General features: G+C 43.1%; 1 protein-coding gene across 1 annotated transcript in view; it reads left to right on the top strand.

The window, feature by feature from the left end:
* ACTR2 (actin related protein 2) overlaps window positions 1-22,145 on the top strand; it is a 42,819-nt gene that overhangs the window by 338 nt on the left and 20,336 nt on the right. The window contains exon 2 of the mRNA XM_075596111.1: window positions 17,579-17,689. Coding sequence (XP_075452226.1) covers window positions 17,579-17,689 — 111 coding nt within the window. The remainder of the gene's footprint in view (window positions 1-17,578; window positions 17,690-22,145) is intronic.

The raw sequence follows: 22,145 nt of genomic DNA, 5'->3' as shown, positions 1-22,145 counted from the left end.
CGCGCACACCCCGGGCCCCTGACAGCACTCGGTATCCAGCAATCACATAAGGGGCTGCCAATGCAATTGGTTACTGCTAAAGCCTGGCGTGCATCAATCAGCCGGAAAGGTTTTCTGCAGATGCTTCTTGGTGTATTGTTGCTTTAAAAAAAAAATATATATATATATATTATTGCAGATCATCGTGACAGTTTAGATTGTAAGCTCTTTGGGGCATGGATGTCTTTTCCCCAACGTCTACTTTTTATGTTGAAGCTCTTGTTCCCATTGTGTCACTTTTTTAAATGTAAATGGATGGAGCTATATAAATAAGATAGATGTACATCCCTGCAGGTTTTTCGGAGGACAGAGACTTGGCCGTTTAGGCCGTGTGTATAGTGCCCGGGACGGGTGACGTCGCTGTTAGCGAAAGTTATATTTCGTGTTGCGGCGGCGCGGGCTTCCAGACATTTGATGTTATGGGGCTGTCACATGAGGCGACAGCCCTTGAAAAATCAAGTATTCCTGACTTCCAAAGTCCGCGACGCTGCTCCGTCGCATTGCCGCCGTTGCGCTTACTATAAGCGCACGCGGCGGCAATGTATTTCTTTTTGGGCGGCATCGCCCGTCGTGGGCACTATACGCACGGCCTTAGAAAGGTGCGCATGTAAAGTTTCAGCTGATGTAGACCCTTCTGTGCCCGCTGAAACATTTTATTGGCGCAGGGGCAGTGTTCCTCCAAAATGTTGTGCTGGAAACGGTAACAATGAAATGCAGTGACGAAATGAAGCATCGTGTATTTGTGCGGCGTAAAACCTCTATACATATTGAGTATCTACAAGAGCAGTCTTGGGATTCCCTGCTATAAACTGCTGCTGACACCACAAATCAAAAAGATTACTAAAGGAGCTATACATAAGTGCAGGGAGAATGTACTGTATCTAACACACACATTTGCATGGAGCTCTCTGTAGGATGGTTTCAGGTACAGTTATGGATATATGGAATATTAATATGGGTCTATATATCATGTTGCCGTTATGGTGCAAACAAATGATGTGCACAGTATCTGTCAGGACAAAAATCCAATTGAAATAGGTTTTGGATTTTCTTTGCTACATTTGGTGCAGTTTTCTTTGGAACCAGAATTGCACAACTTTTGACTTAATACATGTCCTCATAAGTCTGTTATTAGACACTTCTGCCTGGTATAATATATCATATGCTATGCAGACCCCTTTGGCAGCCAAATGACTTGGTGCTTGTCCACGCCTGCTGAGGAAGGAGGGAAGAGTCGCAAGCCCTGGCCTGATCAAAGATATTTCGTACCCTGAGATGTGTTAAGGTGTCATGTTAACATGTTTGTGGCACGCTGACCTGCCATGGTGTGACCTCATTCAAAATCCTGTGGTGGCAAACGATGTGTTGAAGGCTGGGCATCCTGACATTTAATGGAACGATCTCATTAAAGATTATTGGTGGATTGGGGTCTTTATTTGAGACTTTTAATGGTGGTGACTCATTCAAATGGCTGCTGCTGAAGCGATTGGTAAATTGTGTATAAGATGGGGGTCCTGCATTTTTCATGCAAGGAGTTGAAGGGGAGATCTGTAAGCATGGACTGGTGCTAATCCTGATAAATTAAGGTTAACTCTTCCCGTGCCGGAGGGGACAATGTACTTCACCATATGTTGCGTCCCACTTCAGTGAGGGCTAACAAATTGTGTAAAATGGGTATACCTGAAGTGAAATGTTTGCTGACGAGCATTGCAGGCCCTTTGAAAAGAGTGGTTTTAATGGGGGTAAAAATCTTATCCCACCGAAGTTACTCTTTATTTGTAAGGCTCCAACTATAACGGTACCACCAAGTCAACACATACTAATACAGTCGGTTAGGAAAGCTGTGACAGCAATGAGTTTTTTTTTAACCATTTCTCTGCCAGAGGGGCCTGTTATGTTGCCAGCAAAGGCATGTTAATTACAATGGTTTATCCAGACTTAACCTATCAGAAAAACTCCCCGGCATTGTATTTGAAAGTAACACAGCACTGACACTGCTTAAAACCGTACTATATTGAGTGCAAGAGGGATCTTGACACCGGTTGTTCACATTAAGGGTTGTGAGGGAATATTCAAGTCTGGAGAGGGACAAACTGAGATGTACATATTATGCCTGTGAGATCGCTGAAGCTGCCTCTTCCCTGTCAGGACACACCTGGGCGGGGTGCATCCAGATTACAGAGGAAAGGTATCCATTTTATGAGTTTGCCTGTGACAAGGAGGAAGGAAAGGTGTGTTGTGTTTTTTGTTTTGGGAAAGGCTCTGAACTTATTGATTCACTTGCGAGCGTAAGTTGTGACTTCTTTTAAAAGATTTAGCCCACTAAACCCTATGGGGATTTCTGGTGTGTATAAGTGGGGCATTGGTTATGGAGTGTGGTGCTAAAGACGTCTTGAGGGGCAACTGGGAAAAGGGTCTATAAGCAAAATGAGTTTGACACTCACAATATATCCTGTTTAATATTGTGAAAGTCTGGTAACTCCGTTAACATTGAGTTAACTGTCACTCTGCTGCTCACAATATTGAATATCAGCCAGTGAGAGGAAGTTCACCGGCGTGAGTTGGTGTAACTAGCACAGGGGGAAGTTAATGCAATTCTGTGCAGGCGCTTCTGCCAGCGAAATAGTTTAAAATACTGCATATGATTATACTCCTTTTAAAATGATTGACATAATTAAATATAAACCAAAGCCCTCCTTTTTAATCGGTACGGTAGACAAAATATGTCCTGGGTCCACTATACAATACTTGTGCCCCAGAGCATTTGCTTTGTCTACTTATGCCTAGTGTGGATACGTCTAAATGTAAAATGAGCTAACTGCTTAAGGGGCTTTCTTGCAGGTGTAATCTACCCTAAATTGAATCATAAGACAAAAGGTTTTCACAAATACTGTCATTATTTGGGAAATGGCCTATTGTAATTAAAGGCATTAATGGGGTAGTTATATCTGCCGACACGGCTGTTTTTGACTGAGAATCTCTGTAGACATCAGGGGGGTTTCCAAGTCAAAAACAAGCACTTTGGCATATATAGCATGAATCCCTAAATGTGCATTCGCTCTAACCTTTTTTGCGGTTTACAAGGAAACGTTTTGTGTGTTTTTGTTACTTTTCATTATAATACTGTACTTGCGAAGCTGTGAATTTATGGTATAACTGCTAGTTCAAGAATGTGTATGATGGGTTAAGCTGGATGTGACTGTCTATAGGAACTGCCTATAGATATAGCAAGACTTGCTGTTGCGGACCAATATGCAAAAGTCCATGGTGCCGTGGACAGTGTCGGCCTCGATTGAGCTACTTGTGGTCCGTGCTTCTGAATGGGATCCCCTGCAGCTTTAATCCTCGGCACTGAAGACACACATCTGTAAATATTACTGTTTTCGAAAGCACCCGTGTTGAGCATCTTCTGTTATCTGTTGGAATGTTTCAGAAGGGTCCACTTCAGCTTTCCTACCAACATGAGCATTGTTCCTGCTATATTAACCCTGTGACAACTGTTTCATTTGCACATTTATGTAATCACAAAATAGTTGTATTTTCTGCTTCAAGTGACTGCTATATTTGTAGGTATTGGCTGTGAAGAGGTAACATGATTAATTTTTTTTGTTACCCTGGGGGGGGGGGGGGGGGGGGGAGGTATTCCTTTAGCCAGGGAGAGCTTCAGTATAAGACATTCTGTAAAAGTGTCAACATTTCCCTATCAGACTAATCAAAAATACCATATAATGTCCAAATCTTTCTCTTAGTATGGATACTTCGATGTTACTGTTGGTTATACTGGGCCTTTACATTGCAGAAGTAGAATTAGTCTTTTTGCTTATGGAAAGAGTTGACTCATCTTTCCTGCCCCTGTATTCCTGCAGACTTGCAGTTTTCCCAAGGAGCTCGCTACAGTGCACAGTTTAATACTTAATGTTACTCTGCCTGTACAAAGTAATCCCATTTTTGCTTGGAAATGGTCCATACTCTTTAAGGCTTGCAAACCACAAATATTTATTTTATTTGCTGTAAGATGTATATATCGTCGTTGCAGAGGTAAGTCATTAACTACATTCTTTGAGTACTGAGAAAAAGGCGATTAAATGTTGTTTTTGACAGGAAAAATTCTGTATTTAAAAAGGCAGGTATCTTTTATATGGTGCAACTAAAAAGAAAAAAGAGCTAATTCTAAGGGGATGTGTTCACTAATGTGTGTAATATACCTATTACCCTAACAATTAGTAGGAATGTAGGGGCAGCCTATGATATGACTGACCACCTAGTCAGAGATGGTTGAACATGTGAAAAAATGTATATCACTGGCGCCTATAAATGCATGTAAAATGAATAAATAATAAAAAAATGGTATACAATCCGGACTGGTGTAGATATCTGGAACACGGGATGATGATATCATACACAAGGAAAATAAAAAGAAATACAAAACATAGCATAATACTGCAAAATACAACAAAATAACATAACATGTAAACACTAAACTATTAGCTGGGAGCTGAGACGCACAACAGGTGTACTTCAAAAGTAAAAACACATTTATTAAAACAACAACACTAATAATATAAAAGAATACAATGTTCTCCCTATAGAAAAGTCCCACAGATAATTCCACTTTACGGCTGAATTGACCACTTACCAAATGGCAGAGGGTCACAGGCAGTGGACAGATCTGAGTGTCCCCTTTCTTCTGTGGCGCTGGTATTCCAAACAGGTCAGCTTAGCTGTAATGCTTTATCCCTGCAGACGCAGACTGCACCTTGCAGGTCCCCGCATAGGACACTCCGAATGGGCTCAGGATACCAGGGATTACGGATCTCGCTCTCTCCTATAGCAAGGGGAAACGTGTAAGCTCCTGCTACCACGTGAACGCCAGAGTTGGAGCCGGAATGATAGAACTGCATCAGCAGATTCGCCTCAGAGAGGAGCAGGCAATACTAGGCACACAGTGGATACTGCGGGACCACCCTACGCGTTTCGAAAGGCAACGCTTTCTTCGTCAGGGGTATATACAGAAGGCTGTTGCAGTTCTACCATTCCGGCTCCAACTCTGGCGTTCACGTGGTAGCAGGAGCTTACACGTTTCCCCTTGCTATAGGAGAGAGCAAGCTCCGTAATCCCTGGTATCCTGAGCCCATTCGGAGTGTCCTATGCGGGGACCTGCAAGGTGCAGTCTGCGTCTGCAGAGATAAAGCATTACAGCTAAGCTGACCTGTTTGGAATACCAGCGCCACAGAAGAGAGGGGACACTCAGATCTGTCCACTGCCTGTGACCCTCTGCCATCTGGTAAGTGGTCAATTCAGCCGTAAAGTGGAATTATCTGTGGGACTTTTCTATAGGGAGAACATTGTATTCTTTCATATTATTAGTGTTGTTGTTTTAATAAATGTGTTTTTACTTTTGATGTACACCTGTTGTGCGTCTCAGCTCCCAGCTAATATTCTAGTGTCTACATGTTATGTTATTTTGTTGTATTTTGCAGTGTTACGCTATGTTTTGTATTTTTTATTTTCCATGTGTATGATATCATCCCGGGTTCCAGCTATCTACACCAGTCTGGGTTGTATACCATTTTTTATTATTTATTAATTTTACATGCATTTATAGGCGCCAGTGATATACATTTTATCACAGGTATTTTTTATATGACCAGTTAACGAGTCCTTAGAATTATTTGTTCTTTATGAAGTCTATATTTTCAAGAAAAAGGGTGAAGAAAGCACTTAAAGAGTTTTACCCTTGCAACAACGATATCTAGAAGTGACTGCTGCTAGGTACCAATTTCACTTTGCCTCTTTTATGTTTGTGCCATGACATCTGCCTCTAGCCAACAACAAAAGCACAACGGGATATGCTGCTTAAATATAGACTGTCATTTAGTGTCCAACATTACCCTATTCTGAACCCCACTAACATAGACTACAAGATTAGCTTTTAAAGCAGCAGCCCTCCCTACTTGAGTTTATTTTTTTTTATAATTAATTTTTTCTACTTGCCTGAATTGGGAGGTTTCCCCAACTTCTGGGGACTAGGTTGTGGAGATACTGGCACTTTAAAAGAATACTTTCCCAGTGGACACAAAGAGGAAAATGGTGACGTGGCCCCACAGCCATATTTTGTCCTGTGTTTTTGTTGTTGCAGAAACTGCACAAAATTTAAGGGCCTTGTTCTATATTGTGTGAAGCGGCTGTACTGACCGTTTTCAGCACAAATCCTTATTTACTTCGGCGGTGATTTTAGTCAGAAAATATCCGGGACGGCCGCTTTGGACAATATAAGATTTGGCCCAAAGTCTTTATACTGACAACCTTGTAGTCTGGGACCATGGATCAGCTTAAGCAACCCACTGGTTCAGATGAGGTTACAACACGTAAACAAATTAATTTTGAGATTACTGCTTTAAAAAGTCTGGTATAAAAAAAAATCCTTCCATTTGTTTAATATACTTAAATCAATAAACTTGGAATATATGAATTAATTTCCATATTTTATTTGCTCTGACATTACAATTGTTGGGTTTACACGTTAATCTACGTGGTATTTTGAATTGAGCTTTGTCGTCCATACTAATGTAAAAGTGTGTGTTTTATCCTAATCTGGAAAAAAAATTCTGTACGGTTGGAGCTGAAATGTAAAATGCATTTGTTGAGAAAGCTGGCTGATTTTTAACCCATATAATACTGCTGCTTAAAGAGAAAAAAATGTCAGTACCTTTTCTTGGACGTTGGTTATCAAGTAATGGAACTGCGCTGAGTATAATGACCGAATGAGCTGCATTTTAAGTATTGTTTCCCTATACTGTAGGCTAAGCTCATACACTTCGCTTGCTTGTGAGAGTGCGAACTCCTACTGTGCTGCGTGGCTGTAGCACAAGCAATCTGCTCAGTGTTTCAGGCGATGGGGGCGTGGTGGAGGCTTGGCTATGACGTCATGGAGCTCGTTCGCCGTGATTGGCTGAACCGCTCACTTGACGCGGCAGCCACCTGAAAAGACAATTTGTCTCAAAAAGCTGCCGCATCAACGCGCTGCTTTGCCTGCAGGCGCGCATGCACTTGACTAACGTATATAGCAAGCAACGGAAGTATGTTTGGTACGCACGCTGCAACTCCCGAGCTATTAGCTCGGCCTTCGGCTTCAAATATCCACTGTCTGTCTGATTCCCTAAGGGCATAGAAAAGCAGGTATGCAAAGAATTAAGGCAGGTTGTTGTGCATCTTGTCCATTTGATGATTGTAAACGTGATGGAGACCGTTGTTCCCCAGAACTTGGTGGCCTTTAATGGAGAAGATTTGTAATAAGGTAGATTAGTATGAGAAATATCCTCTGTAACAGGGTTGGGACTTTCCAACTAGTTTTCCAAAAATAGGAGTAGAAGGTCAACGAGAGTATCGTAATGTTGGATTCATTTAAAGGCCCAAGTGACCATACTTCAGCATTTACAACAGGTGCTGTATATGTTTACAATACCTTGGCTTACAACTCCATTTCGGGGTAAAAAAATTGCGCTGCAATTAACAGCAGCGAACAGTCCATGGTCCACTCCAAGGCCCTCCAGCTGCCACTATTGGCCTGTGTACCGCCAATTAAAGAGCCCTGGGTAAGGATCGGGACCCCCACACACACACACCACACACACACACACCACACCATACACACACACACACACACACCAAGACTTGGTTTGTAGAGGTTTATGCACAAAATTCTGTCTCTGTTCATTGTATCCCTCACCGCACAGCCGTCTGGAGTATAGGGATCTGATGTTCTATTTTTTCATTGCACTTGCTGCATTACATCTCCTAATTTCCTCACCTTAAAACTGATTTGCTTCTGTGGATTTTCAAGTCTGGCATCGTCACCATATTGTACATTATAAGTAGCAATTCTCTCCCCCCCCCCCAGTAATTTCCTTTTACTTTTAAAATGTCTTTTTCTTCCTCTTTTCCCATAGAGCTCGCCAAGTTGGTCAGTAGACTTTTTTAGAATTCAATTTAAGCCCAGTCACCACCATTGTCTACGTTCTTGTTAAAGCCTCTACGTTTCCTGTCAAAGGCTTAATACCTTTGCAGTTAGTGGAACCCACAGCGTTTTACATAGCAATGCATGCGGGCCCCTAGGGGAGTAGGGGAGCTCGGATTTATCACAACCATGTAACCACTTCTCTATACTGAATGGTTTTGATACAGACCGTCTTTAAACAGCAGCGAGCATTAAGGAAATGGGTAGAAAGTGACATTTTAGGGTCCGGTATCTGGAACTGCACTTTTATCTACTCCAGATATCCTCACAAATGCAGGCGTGAACTTTGCGCTTCTGTGACAGATAACCAAAGCAAATACTTCTCCACATTCTTCATTAAGCAATCTGCCCGCACTTTTTTTTTTTTTTTTTTATAACCAGCATAACATTTCTCATCTCGCCACATTAACCTGTTCAGAGCAACTGAAATGGAAGTATTTTATGACTGCAATACGGAGTCACAAATATGTCCATTGTTTTAGCTCTCATTCATTGTTAGAAAGCTTCTCACTGTACTTTGCTCAGGAAGTTTTCAGCTCTGAGAAAATGGGTTCATAACGCATTGAGTAGGGGCCAGAGACCTAGAAATAAGTGTTTTGTGTCTAGCAATGTGCCATGAATATAGACATGCTTTGTAGAGTGCAATAATTGGTAAAACTCTTATAATTTCTGCGCATACACCCACACATTATTGCATTATTGCGATCTTGGACTGTGTAATCAAAGATGTGGCATGTTTTTGAAATATAAAACCGCAATCCTCCCTAACTAACCTCTTTTCAAAATTGGAGCCATGGGTCCCCCAGTGCTGAACTGCACAATTTCCAGCTCCGGGATCTCATAATTTCCAAGATACTTACTGACATCAGTATTTATTGTTTTTTTTTAAAGGAGGATTGAAATGGCCGTCCAATAGTACCTATGTCGTTATTTATATAGTGCCACCTGTGTACATAATGCTTTGCAGCAGTAATACACGTGACATAATACATAATGGGAATAAGCACTTCAGACACAAAATTAACAATAGGAAAAAGAGTACCTGCCCCGGAGAGCTTACAATTAATTGGTAAGTGGGGAGAATTTAAAGACCAGAGGATGTTCTGATAAGTGCATCTGTAAAAGGCCGAGCTATGTGCATATGAGATGTATAGTATCAGCCACGCAGCTACCCATATGCTTTGTTAAATAGGTGTGTTTTAAGAAAGGTCCTAAAGGTGGAGAGAGGTTACTAGTCTGATATTGAGGAGAAAGCTATTCCAGAGGTGTGGGGTAGTGAGTGAGAGGTTTTAGGTGGGAGAGGGTTTTAGGTACAAAAGGGTAGACAGAAGACATCCTTGAACGGAATGCAAGAGTCGGGCTGGTGTATCGTGAGAAATTAGGGCTGAGATGTAAGGAGCAGCAGAAGATTTTACAGCCTTTAAAAGTGAAGAGGAGAATTAAGTGTGATAGGATTTGCTAGGAAGCTAGGAGAGGGATTTCAGCAGGGGAGATCCCGAGACAGATTTAGGAGCGAGTAATGTGATTCTAAGGCCACGCTTATAGTCCCGGCGACGCCGACGTCACGCTGTGGTCGCTGAAAAAATAAAATTGATTTGACTTCCAGCGATCGCGACCAAGCCGTAGCGTCGCTCCTAGGATAAGTGCACACTACGGATTCAATGCATTTGTTTTGATGCAATGTCGCCGGGGCTATAAGCGCGGCCTAACAGCAGCAGCATTTAGGATAGATTGAAGGGGAGGCAGGAAGACCGGGCAGTAGGTTACAATAGTTAAGACGAGAGAATGAGGGCCTGTGTTAGAATTAGCAGTAGAGCGACAGGACTGGGCCTATATTGGCAATGTTATGGATGAGAAAACCGCTTTTAACTACATTTGAACGTGAGGGAGGAGTTAAATGTGATAAATGGGCAGCATGCTTATGATACTGAGTGTATGATAGTACTGTCAACAGTAGTGAAGAAAGGGGCAGTAGGGCCAGGCTTGGGAGGTAGTAGAGGAGCCGCATCTGAAGATGTTGTGGGTTAATGGTCAGAAATTTGGTGGCCGTTTTGAGTCCCCGGGAGAGAGATTTAAGCTCTAACTTCACCAAAAAGAAAGTATCAAGAATTGGGGGATCCCCAGAGCCTCATCTCCCCAATTTCCATCCAGTAAAACAATGATGCATTAAACAAGGGTGATTGGTGCTGTAATGATGCCTAACATTGTGTAGCTATATTTTTAATGAACACTGCGTGCGCGTGCGTATTGTTTATTAATAGTTTATTAATAGTTTATTAACATTGTGCATACATACACACACATCAGCGACCCCTAGCGGCCCAAACTCTTTATTTTCTTCATCTTCCCCCGTCGGACGGTTCCACGCTCACTGCCGTGCGCGTGGCACCATTTATAGAAAGGCTGACTAACCTCAGCCAACTAAAACTGCAGCGCGTAGCAAGCACAAGCAGTATAGAACCAAGTCTCCCAGTAACCCACACCTCAATATTCAGTAACTTGCTGATCTCTCTGTGTGTGTGTGTGTGTGTGTGTGTGTGTGTGTGTGTGTGTGTGTGTGTGTGTGTGTGTGTGTGTGTGTGTGTGTGTGTGTGTGTGTGTGTGTGTGTTTTACACTCTGTACATCAAGACAAAATATTTTGCTGCATGGAGGACAGTCATTTTTGTTGTTGAAATAGGTTTCCACTTGCACTGTTAACCAAGTTTCAGTAGCACAGAGCTGCGACATGCCCTGTTAGGGATCTTGTCCCATATAAGGCATCACTTTGACCTCTGCCAGGATCTCTTACTGCTCATTTACACGCAGTCCATTTTCGCTCAGGGGGTCCCGTACTTTCAAGATACTTACCGGGATGTTTGTAAATACGCCCCTCCCCCCTCCACATGATGTGGGTCAATAGGAAGCCGCAACGGATGACTGTCTTTCTATTGGCTTGTGTGACACTGGAACTCCCTAATGCTTTAAATGGGATTCCTTCTATGATAAGTAGGGTTCTGGTTTTTTGCACCTGCTTTGCAACCTGGTCACTTTAGTAAATAGAGACCACCTTGAATAGGCATATGGGGCTTTCATTGACATTTCTCAAATATGCTCCGATATTTCTTTAAATGTGTGTGAGGTCAGCTGCCAGGTAATCAGAAAAATGCAGTCACATTGGTGTTAAACTGACCCACAAGCAGTACAAAACACCAATGAACCAGTTAAGAAGGGCTGTTTGCTATTAGGTGGAAAAAATGTAATGCCATATGTGAAATTTCTGCTTTGTGTGCTCTTGCTGTGCATGACTCAAATGACTCAATAGGAAGTTAAACCACAATTTGCTAAGGCCTATATATGGTAAATAGCTGTAGCACTCACAGTCCTGTGCTTGTTCCTCTAAAAATCATTTCAGTTTCTTACCAGTCAGGTTATTTCCTGTTTTTAAAAAAATAAATTCAAATGCACCCCAAAAGAAGGTGGCTTTGTAATTGTATTGTTTTTTTGTTTTTTTTGAGTGCTTGCTAGTATGTGCTATCTTGGCTAGTAAGAAAATATACAGACAATAGCCGCAAATGTGTTGCATGTAAAAGTAGACACGACATAATTCCAAACCAAGGGATATGTTTAAAACCAGCACTGTGTGATGGTAGTGTCTTGATGCAAAAAAAAAAAAACAACAACTTTTAATTAACTTTATTTGTGAATGGGTGGGAGACAACAGCACACATGGTTGGACCTGACTTTAGGATTATTATTTTTTGTATCTACCTACCTTTGAGTGCTAGCACTTTGAGTTTAACCATTTTACTGCCAGATTAGCTTGCAAAACGCAATGTTTGAGGGTCCCGTGACTAGTGTGTGTGTGTGTGTGTGTGTGTGTGTAATGTACAGATTTTGCGCCCTGCTGGTCCTGGAACAACATGCTGGAGCTGAATAAGCTGGGGTGTAGCTCAGCTGTACCAATTATTCTCTCCTGGTGCTGTCCTAAAGCAGGTTTAGCAACCATGACATTTTGAGGATGGTGGCTAGGGAATGTTCATTGTGGGTGAATGCGTGGGGTCACTTAACAGTGTGAACAGTGGCTCTCACCTGCCAAGCTGTTTCGCTTGGTAACCATATGTAGTACAGTATTCTTAAAGGTGATCTTATGACTAATATATTTTGTAGGTTTAGTCTACTGTTTTCAATTTGGGTAACAGTCAGACTGACTTTCAGCATAATTGCCTTTGAAATGTTTGCGAGATCTTGTCTTTTCAGGCACCTTCTTTTTAAAAAAAATAAAAAATTATTTCGCCTTTGAAGTTGAGAATAACAAGTTTAGTTAATTTTATACAGGATCTATGGGAAAACAGGTGATTCAGTCATGTGTACAAAGCAGTGCTATGCACAAAGACACCTCTCCCATTCAATGGAAGGGTACTTTAGGTCTTGGTACCGCTGCGGCCGGCGGCGCGCGCGACCGCGGGCCACCAGCTGCTTACCCCCGCTGGCTACTTCCGGCGTGGCTGACTGCGTGCTGTGACGCGTCAGCCAGCCGGAGCTACAAGGAGCTGGTGGTTTTGGCGAGTGTCGCGTCACGTGACATCCCAGCAGCCAATCCAATTCCCCCTATACTCAGATTCTCCCCCACCCCCGTTCCGATTTTCCCCTTCAGCTCCGATCCCCCTTCCGATTCACCCCCTCCTCCCCCCCCGTGTGTGTCTGTGTGTGTCCTTCCCTCTGTGCCTGGCTTCAGAGTGTGAGGGGCTCGTGGAGTGAGAGAGGGATCGGGGGGGGGGGGTTACAGCACGAGAGCCCCCCGCTCAAACCACGCCCCCCCCGCTCCGGCTCCTGCTCCCTACAGAACGCAGGTAGCAGTCAATTGCCTGTCGGCGCGCTGCCTGCCTTAGGTGTATGCACCTGCACTGACTTTAAAAAGTAAAGTATGCGCAGTTCCAACAAAGTCCCTCTGTATCCAGAAAGCAATGGTATCCCTCTGCTGCTTCCACTCTCCCGTGATCAGCGGGGTTAAACCGGAACGTGTACACAAAAGGGAAGCACAAAAAAGAGAACCATCAGTCAAAATGAATAAAAAGCTTTATAGATTGACTCAAATTTCACATATTAAAAATCACAAAAATACATGATACAATGAGTGGATCCTAATAGACCCAAAGACCCACACAGTCTAAGCCCTAATGGGCGGGGGGTTTCCCAAGTCACAAAACCACAGAACTACAGATGGACTTGTTCAGGGTAAAAATAGATGTTACTGAGCTTACAAATGAAAGGGAGCGCACCCCGTGCAGGGCTGGTGAGTATCCACAACTGGTTAGGCTTCCGTCGTCACGTCCGCTCCCCACTGCGTGGTGATGTCACCTGCACTGGCTTAGCATCGCTTGGTGAATATGCTGCTGAATGTTGATTTGTATTTGTCTAATACTATTTTTTTAAATATTTTTTACAACCCAAGTGTCGGCGTCCTGGATATTGATGGTAAGCAAGAGAGGAACCACTTTGACCCCGTTTCACTGACTGGTCACCAGGAAAAACAAATCTTTAAAACTCCTTGTGTGGTGGTCTTGGCTTACAATGAGCAAGCGCCCTTATAATGCATGGTTCTACAACTTGTGGGGTGTCTGTCACTGCTCATTAAATTGCAGTTGCTTAACGGGTCCGTCCCTCCTAGCGACAGTAAACTAATTCCAGTGACATGTTGTAAGGGGTCTCATCTGGGTTATTTAAAACAGGGTGAGAAAATTGGGGACGGAAGATTTTTTTTGGGGGGGGGGACGGTGTGGCGCTTAAAGGCCCCGCGCTCTTCCCCAAAGCATTTAAAATAAATGTCGGGGTGTTGCGCAAGGCTCTGTAACTCCGTTACTCGATCTCCGGCGGCTTCCGGTGATGCGTCACTATGGCAATGCGGCGTGAAAGGATGCCGGGGTGGGGGGAGAGGGTGTTTCATGATGTCGTGTAGCCATAGCAACATGACCTCAGACACACTGGTGACTAGGTAAGGGAGGCGCGAGCAAGGGGGAAGAGCAGGCGAATACCCAAATTTGACACCTATAAGCATTGTCAGATGTATTTTTTTTTAAAGTTACACTTGGGAGGCATTTGATTTCCTCTGGCTGCTCCCTTTTTGTGTGTGATCAGTAAGTGCATGTACAGTCAGTCCCCCCTCCCCTTTTTTTACCCTTATCAGAGAACCAATAAAGATAACACTTGATTTAACAATGCTTCCATCAATGCTTCCACAATGCTTCAGATGCCCCTGAGTCCATAGTGACTTCAGCCGTGCGAAGGCGCGCTGAGGGAAAGCGGGTGCTTTCCCTAGCCTTGGTACGTGCGCCGTCCGGTGGCGTGTCGGGGGGCGGGCCAGTGGCGTCACAGAGCTGGTTCGCCCTCATTGGGCGAACCGCTCACGTGACCGGCCCTGCGCTTCCCTCAGCGCTGAAACTAAAATGTTCTAGGTGGCTTCGCTTCCGCACGCGAGCCCCTGCTAAAGCCGCTCTCATTGCGGCTGCATGGGCTCACTGCAAAGCGTGAGCGCGGGCGCTGACCATACCCGCAGCCTAAGGCTACGGCCCCAGGCACCGTGTGCGCGCGTTGTAGCACCTGGCGGCACGTGCACCAGTTTCAGAAGCGACCTGTGCTCCGTTGTGCATCAGGAGATGGGGAGGGGGCGCACGGCTGTGACATCACATGGCTTGTGCGCCCTCATTGGTTGACTCATTGGCTGAACCGCTGCTGTGACGTGGCAAACGCTCGTCCGCCATGTCAAAAGACAAAAATCTTGTCTTTTGGCAAAGGTGGCTGCGGATCGCACTTTCTTTCTGAAGGCGCACTCAGAAGTGACTGAGGCCGGCCCCATAGACGTCCATATCTTGTTCGTGCTGCACTTGCTGCTGCGAGCAATGGAGACGGGGCCTTACAAACTAAACAGGCCAACTGTGGATCTGCACCTAAAGGCCACGGACATGGTGCAGGGAGCGGCGCTGGGCAGCGCTGACGCTCATGCTCTCCTGCTTAAGCAGGAGCTTTTTCGTGTCCCTGCATGAGCGTTAGCGAGCGCGCTTGTGTGCCGGGCGGGAGGCGGGGCTAGCACGCCACGGCGCCGATGTCACGGACTGCCATTGGCTTCTGGCAGTCACGTGACCGGCCCTGCGCTTCCCTCAGCAGGAAAACTAAAATTGGGTTGTCGGCTGAAATTCCGCACGCCTGCGGAAGCGCCGTCTAAAGCCGCGCTGATAGGGATAATGTTTCCCCTCAGTGCGGCTCAGCACGGTCTTTTTGACCATGTCCGAGGCCTTAAGCAGCAAAGTGCAATTTTTTCACACAAACTCCCTATAAAGCTAACGTACACGTTTTTATGGTGCACGTATACACCTGTCAGACTGCATAGATTAATGCCAAATCTATGGACCATGCTGGAGTGGTTTGTGGTAAGAGGTTCCTTAACGCATCTTTGGTGGCAATGCCCTGTAATACGTAATTTCTGGGTAACAATGAATGGAAAAGATGTCGATCCATGGATTTTTACTAAATAAGGCTGGTATCTTCGGTTCGTTTAAAATTAAATTCCTTATTCTTTACCTGGTAATGGCTATCGGATGCCCTCTTTTTGTAATCAGGCCAATATTGCCTCTATTATGTTGATACATGGAGTGTGGTGCAATGATTACGGAGAAATGTACGCACATGGTTCATTAGATATGTTTTAATCATACCTGGTTACCTTGGTTAGTTGAATGAAAACGCTAGTCATTCAAGTTTGGTTGCTCAGTTATCAATTTGTAAAATTTTCGCACCCCTGTCAACACATTTCTGTATTTCTTTTTTTTTTTTTTACTGTGTAAATGAAAAATATACATTGGCTAAAGAATTTACAAAAGTATGGTGCAGATATTATAAATGCGTACTTAATGTTGAATGAATTTAAGTATACACACACGTACACGTCTGGCCCTTTACCTGTTAATTTCTACCCCCAGCCCCTATTCTTTCCCTATGTAAAATTAGTTAAATAACAATCCTATATTGCATGCGCAGGACCCAAAACAAATACAAAATACTTTGTTAAATGGACTCAAACATTAAAGCTGCAGTTCAAGCTGCCTTAAAAAAATAAAAATAAAAATAAAATAATAATAATAATAATAAAAATAAAAATAAAAAAAATATATACATATATATACATATATATACATACATACATACATACATACATACATACATACATACATACATATATACATATATACATACATATATATTGGCCTATCAGACGCTTGTAGTCTTAACCAACAGCCTCAATGACACTGCCTTTCTGACAGATACTTCCCTATCTCTCATGTGATGATGCTTGATGCATCATCAACCCACTTACATAAGGGTTGACCTTAGAGAGCTCACATGATCAGTGCAGTCCAATGAGATGTGCAATCACGGTAATACAGGCTCTAGGATGCTGTAACACTTGTAAACACTCTCTGCTCATACAGCTGCTTGCAATCTATTCAATTTTGGCGCGATTTTTGCAATTATGACTTCCCCTATAAATGCTAGCTCTTTGCTCCCCTCACCACTCCCAGAAGAAGACAGTTTCTCGTCGAAACGCGTTGGAGTGGGAGTCTTGCTGAGGGGGGCCCCTACCTTTCCTATCTACAACATGGAGTATTGACTTTATTATTTGTGACAATCACCTGCTGAGTGGTAACGTATCTTTGCAACCTGTTACCTTTTATTCCTGTGTACCCTTATCATGTAATTACTGCACCAAATTATATGGCAAATACTCTTTACATGTGGTCACAAGGTCTCAGTATAGGTAGATTGTCACGCAGGTGTGCTTAGATATAGCCACCTACACCCTGTATGTGTCTTGATTTTTTATCTTTACTTGACTCTTGCCTCCATGCCTCATATGCTCTATAGTGCTGAGCCACCCTCTCCTTTTAATTTTCATCCCCTGTTTTAAATCACTTGAATAAAAACCATTTTTGTTACACCTTCATTTATGTCCGTGTGCTATTTAAAGGTTGCTTTTCCCTTGTTGTTTGCATATATATATATATATATTTATATATATATATATATATATATTTATATATATATATATATATATTTATACATATATATATTTATACATATATATATTTATATATATATTTATATAAAATATATTTTATTCGCCCATTCAATATGTGCACCAATATAATCTGCACACTGACAAGTGATTAGCTAAGCTGCCGATCGATCCGTTCTCCTGTAGTCAATCGCTTGCTCCGGGTTATTTAATTCAGTTCTTGCACAGCATTGTGGGCAATGTAGTCCTGTAATATGATTGACTGGGCAGTTACTAGATACAATTGGTTTACTGCTAGAGGGCGGGGGCTGTCACTTTGCAAATGCTTCCTACATTAGAAACATTAAAGATTTCTTCAAAACTTTTTTTTTCAACTTTTTATTTTCTCATAGTACGGAACTGATTTATTTAAGACATGTAGGATATTGCTTGAACTGCTGCTTTAAATGAACTTGTTGCATTCATTTTGTTTCAGTTTGTGAAATGTGGATATGCTGGCTCCAACTTCCCAGAGCACATCTTCCCAGCTTTGGTTGGCCGACCTGTCATCCGATCTACTGCCAAAGTGGGAAACATTGAGATCAAGGTAACTACACCATAGCTATCCGTCAGCTCTTCTGGTTGTGGGGGCGTTCAAGGTCCGTGTAGCGCGGTGCACACAGTGGTTTATGCAGTACAGAAATGTTATGATTCATTTCTACATCCTCAAAACAGCTTGAAACAGACTATTTGTGTTAGTACTTAGGGGTGAAAGCAGAAGTTCCATTTTTTTGTTTGAAGGAGCAGAAAACTACAGTGGTCTGTCCCCTTCCGCCATATCTAAAGCATTGCTTAATACTGACACTGGCTTTCAGAAAAATGTATGTGAACCTGCCCCAGTGTCACCAGGGCCTCACTTATACCAGAAACTGCAGAGCGATCTGTGACCTCATCGTAGCGGCGCTACATGTGCACATGCAGAAGCGATTTGTAGCACTGCTGCAGGGAGGCATGGCCGGATCATTTCTCTTTGTGTGGCTGTCGCGCTGTGTGTGTGTGGCTGTCGCGCTGTGTGTGTGGCTGTCGCGCTGTGTGTGTGGCTGTCGCGCTGCGGCTGTGTGTGTGGCTGTGGCTCTCGCGCTGTGTGTGTGGCTGGCGCGGTGTGTGACTGGTGCGCGCCGCGCAAAACACGTGATGCAGCTGTTGCCTGGGAAAAGCAATCTCAAATGTCTTCATGAGAGAAGCTTTGTAGCACGTCACGGCGCTACCGTCGCGATTTATATGTGCGCTTTCATTGCATTTTGTTTTGATGCTACGCAACGTCGCCGTCGCACGCAATTTCTGGTATAATCACGGCCTAATGCATTCACACCATTGGTTACATTAATACTGAGCCGCTAACGTTAAAAATGACAGAATGGCATTCAGAGTAGTTCTTTATCCCAGGTTTAGCTAGTTTGCTTAGTGCCTCAGGCTGATACACACGACATCTCGGAGAGCAACGTCTGTGAGAAGCCTGTTGTCCTTTATAAATGTAAGTGCTGTCAGGGTAAACAATGCCACTATAATTCCATGTTCTCCGGCTTCTAGTCTGTCAGGTACCAGAGTTGCATGATAGTGGGGACTTACCCATGAAGTTATGGACCTACCACTGGTTTCATGCTCGGTTTTCCCAGCCAGTGTACTATCCAAGTGGCCTCCCCTCTATCTGTTTGGATTATTTACTCTGCCCATTATCTGACTGTTTTACTTTTACCTTCTTTCCTCATCTTTGACTCCTTCAAGTAGAATAGAAAAAAGATGGTAAGTGAGGTTGTATCAGGCCATCAACTTTTTTTGCTTGTTGAAGTTGCTGGCCATTTTGTGCAGCTTTTATGTAATGCATACCCTCTTATCTATTTAACTTTATTTCTGGGTTGTTGAAATGAATGATAAATTCCTACTAATTTCTGCACGTTTGTGAATTGGATGCAGCATGTCCAGTGAATACATTGCACACCGTAAGATCTCACATGCGTTCTAAGGCAAGATCACATGATTTTAATGTCAAATTGTTATGGGATCCTCGTGCACAATACTCGCAGGTTTCCACAGACTGATGCAACCTGATTCCAACGCTTACTGGAATGCATGTCGGGTTATGCAAGTTCTACAGGAGTTTTTCCAGTAACACCGCAGTGCGCAAACTGGGGGGCGCAAGATTTTTTTTGTGGGGGCGTGGGCGGTTGCAGAGGCCCCACGCTCTTCCCCAAGGCATTTAAATGAAGTGCCGGGGGACCGTGCGAGGCCTCTGCAACTTCTACTTCAGCCAGCTTCAGGCCACAGGGTCATTTGACGCCACAGGGTCATTTGCGCCACAGCGTCATTTGACGCCACGGTTGCCCTGGTAATGTGACGTCCAATAACGCCGCGAGTCACGTGACGTCACGACATTGACGCCGTGCGAGGTAAGGAGGGGGGGCGGCCAACAGAGGAGGTAAGACGGGGGGTGCAAAAAAAGTGATATACAGATGGAAGACACAAAATGTTGTCTAAGGGCAATTTATCGCTCAGTTTCTGCTGTAAGGTGCAAAATGCTCTTAACTCGTACAAAAGAATATAAATGGGGGGTGGGTGGGGGGAGTCTAGCCCGTGTCAGTGGTTGAGACAATGTATACGCAGGTAAAATAGAGTTCTTGGGGCAGTCCAGTAGATTCTGATAGGAAAATGTATTTCATTTTATGATTTAGTGGGGGAAACTGGGTTTCAACCCGCACGGGTCGTCTTTGCCTTGAAGAACCACTCGGGTCGAAGCGTTGGCTTTTTCTCCTGTTATGTCATTTAAAAAATTGCTACCAGAAGCTGTTGGGGTTCACTTATTGTCCAAGGTATTTTTCATTGTTTATTTTTCCCTACAAGCATTTGACGCTGTATAAGCAGAGCAGTGTCCTGCTATTTTTGCTAACTTTGCCTGTTTTTCAAAGCACCATTTCAAATAGCATCATGTGTAAAATAACTGCATTGTTTGAATATTATGAGATGTTTCTTAAAGTTGAGAAATGAATATGCTTGGCATTTTCCAAAATGTGTGTTCTTTTTTTTAAATACACTGGATTCTGTCAAGTGTAATAATCCGTATGAGGGAATTGCTCTGTGGTGTGTTAAACCGATCTGTCCAGAATTTGACCATTTTACCTGTTTACAGAACTGTAGCGATGGCTCTTGTTTTAATAACTTAAATTAATTGCAGATTTATAACTAAAAAAAGTAATCTAGCTCAACTGTTATTATACATACTATCATTCATGGAGAGGTGCAGTGAGTGGTAATTATATTCACAAAGGACAAAGTATCGCTCTATCTGCACTCTTAAACGACCCAGACTAAAATATAACTTTAATTCATATAAAATACAGAGCCTAGGATTAAAAACATCACTAGCGGATAAATGCACGCGCTAAATGTCGACGTGTATAAAATGAAATGGCTAATGTACCTCCATTACATCAGTGTAAATGAGTGCTCTATCTGTCATTGAACTGCTTCTGGAATACAGCACACTTCATTGAGTTTAAGTACCTGAATTAGGTTTTTCTTATTCCCCCTAGTTTATTTGTTTCTGTTTTTTGTTTTCCAACGCACTTCGTTTTATGACCAATGCATATTTTTTTGAGGGGACATAGCAATTTAGATTTACAATTGTTTTCACTGATGTGGTTGACACGCATTAGTTATTTAATTTTACACACTTCTTTAAGATTTCGCTCAAATGTATCCTCTAGTGAAATTTTCACTCTTTCTCTGTATTTTATATGAATTAATACGTTACATTTGCGTCCTGGTCCGCTTAAGAGAGCAGGTATGAAGGGATACGTTGTCCTTTGTTTGAAGTTCAGCATCTGAATGTGGAACATTTCCAGTGCTAGTTTTGTCCCTGATATGAGTTGGCCGACATCAGGCTTAATTATTAGTGCCAGAAGGAATTTCTTTTTATCTTCCACACGTAGACCTGAGGAGAATGCAGATTTGATATTTTTGCAGGTCGCCACATGCACCGGGGTTACATGATTCTAACTTGTAACTACTAGATCGGACTTGCCTAAAAGCAGTTCTCATGCTTAGCAAGTCATTCACGGAGCAACTTCAGTTAACTTACCTGACTTGTGCATTTCCCTATGTTGTAATTGGATACGGGGTATTGTGCAACGAAACTGATACTCTGATGTACTGAAATTCCATTTGGCACCACCACAGAGTTGTAAAAGAGAAGTTAAAAAAATGGCCATTTCGGTTTTTAATTGAAGAATGGTTTTGTAGAATGGCCAGGTCAGTGAACATTTATTTACTTAAAGAAAAAATGGGGATCTATTGTATTGTCTATGTAGTTATTTTAACAATATGCCAGTTTACAGGTATGTGATTTTTAGTTGTCAAGGCTGGTAATAGCGGTTTCAGGTGAGTGTTTTAATGTGAAATACATTTCCAAATCATCATACTTTAACCCTTCTCCCCCCCCACCCTCCCCTAACACCATGATTTATATACAGCGCTTCTCTGCGCCCTGCTTTTCGCCGATACAGTGGTACCGATAAGGGGGCTGCAATGTATGCGCAGAACGGGGGTGGTTGCCCAGGGTGCGCATGCGCAGAGCGGGGAATTGCCAGTTTGCACATGCGCACACGACAAATCGCCGGTTCCGCTTTCTGGCGGTTTTCGCTTTGCGGCGGGCCCTTAGAACGGAACCCGCCGCATGCCCGCAGCCCTCCTGTACAGACGAGCAAGAATAGAAAGTGCTTAACATTTTAACTACTCGTGCAGTTCAGCAGCCCTGTTATACGGCGTTTGTACGAGGCATAACATTCAATGTTTCATGCATGCAAGCAGCGTTTTTCCATAATTTCTCGTGAGGCCGCTTCTTAGTGTTGGAAAACAGCTCAAGTCTATGCAATTAAATGAGAATTAAATCTTCTTCCTGGGAAGAAACTTCACATTTATATAGAATTACCCCAAATGGTCCTTATTCTATATGGATGGATGCGCCCTTTTGGGACCGTTTTTTTCTCTCTAAAAATCCCCATTGACTT

The sequence above is a fragment of the Ascaphus truei genome, chromosome 4 (genome assembly GCF_040206685.1).
Source record: "Ascaphus truei isolate aAscTru1 chromosome 4, aAscTru1.hap1, whole genome shotgun sequence".
NCBI classification, from domain to species: Eukaryota; Metazoa; Chordata; class Amphibia; order Anura; family Ascaphidae; genus Ascaphus; species Ascaphus truei.
Note: the sequence above shows the minus strand (reverse complement) of the source record. Positions and strands in the feature narration are given on the sequence as shown.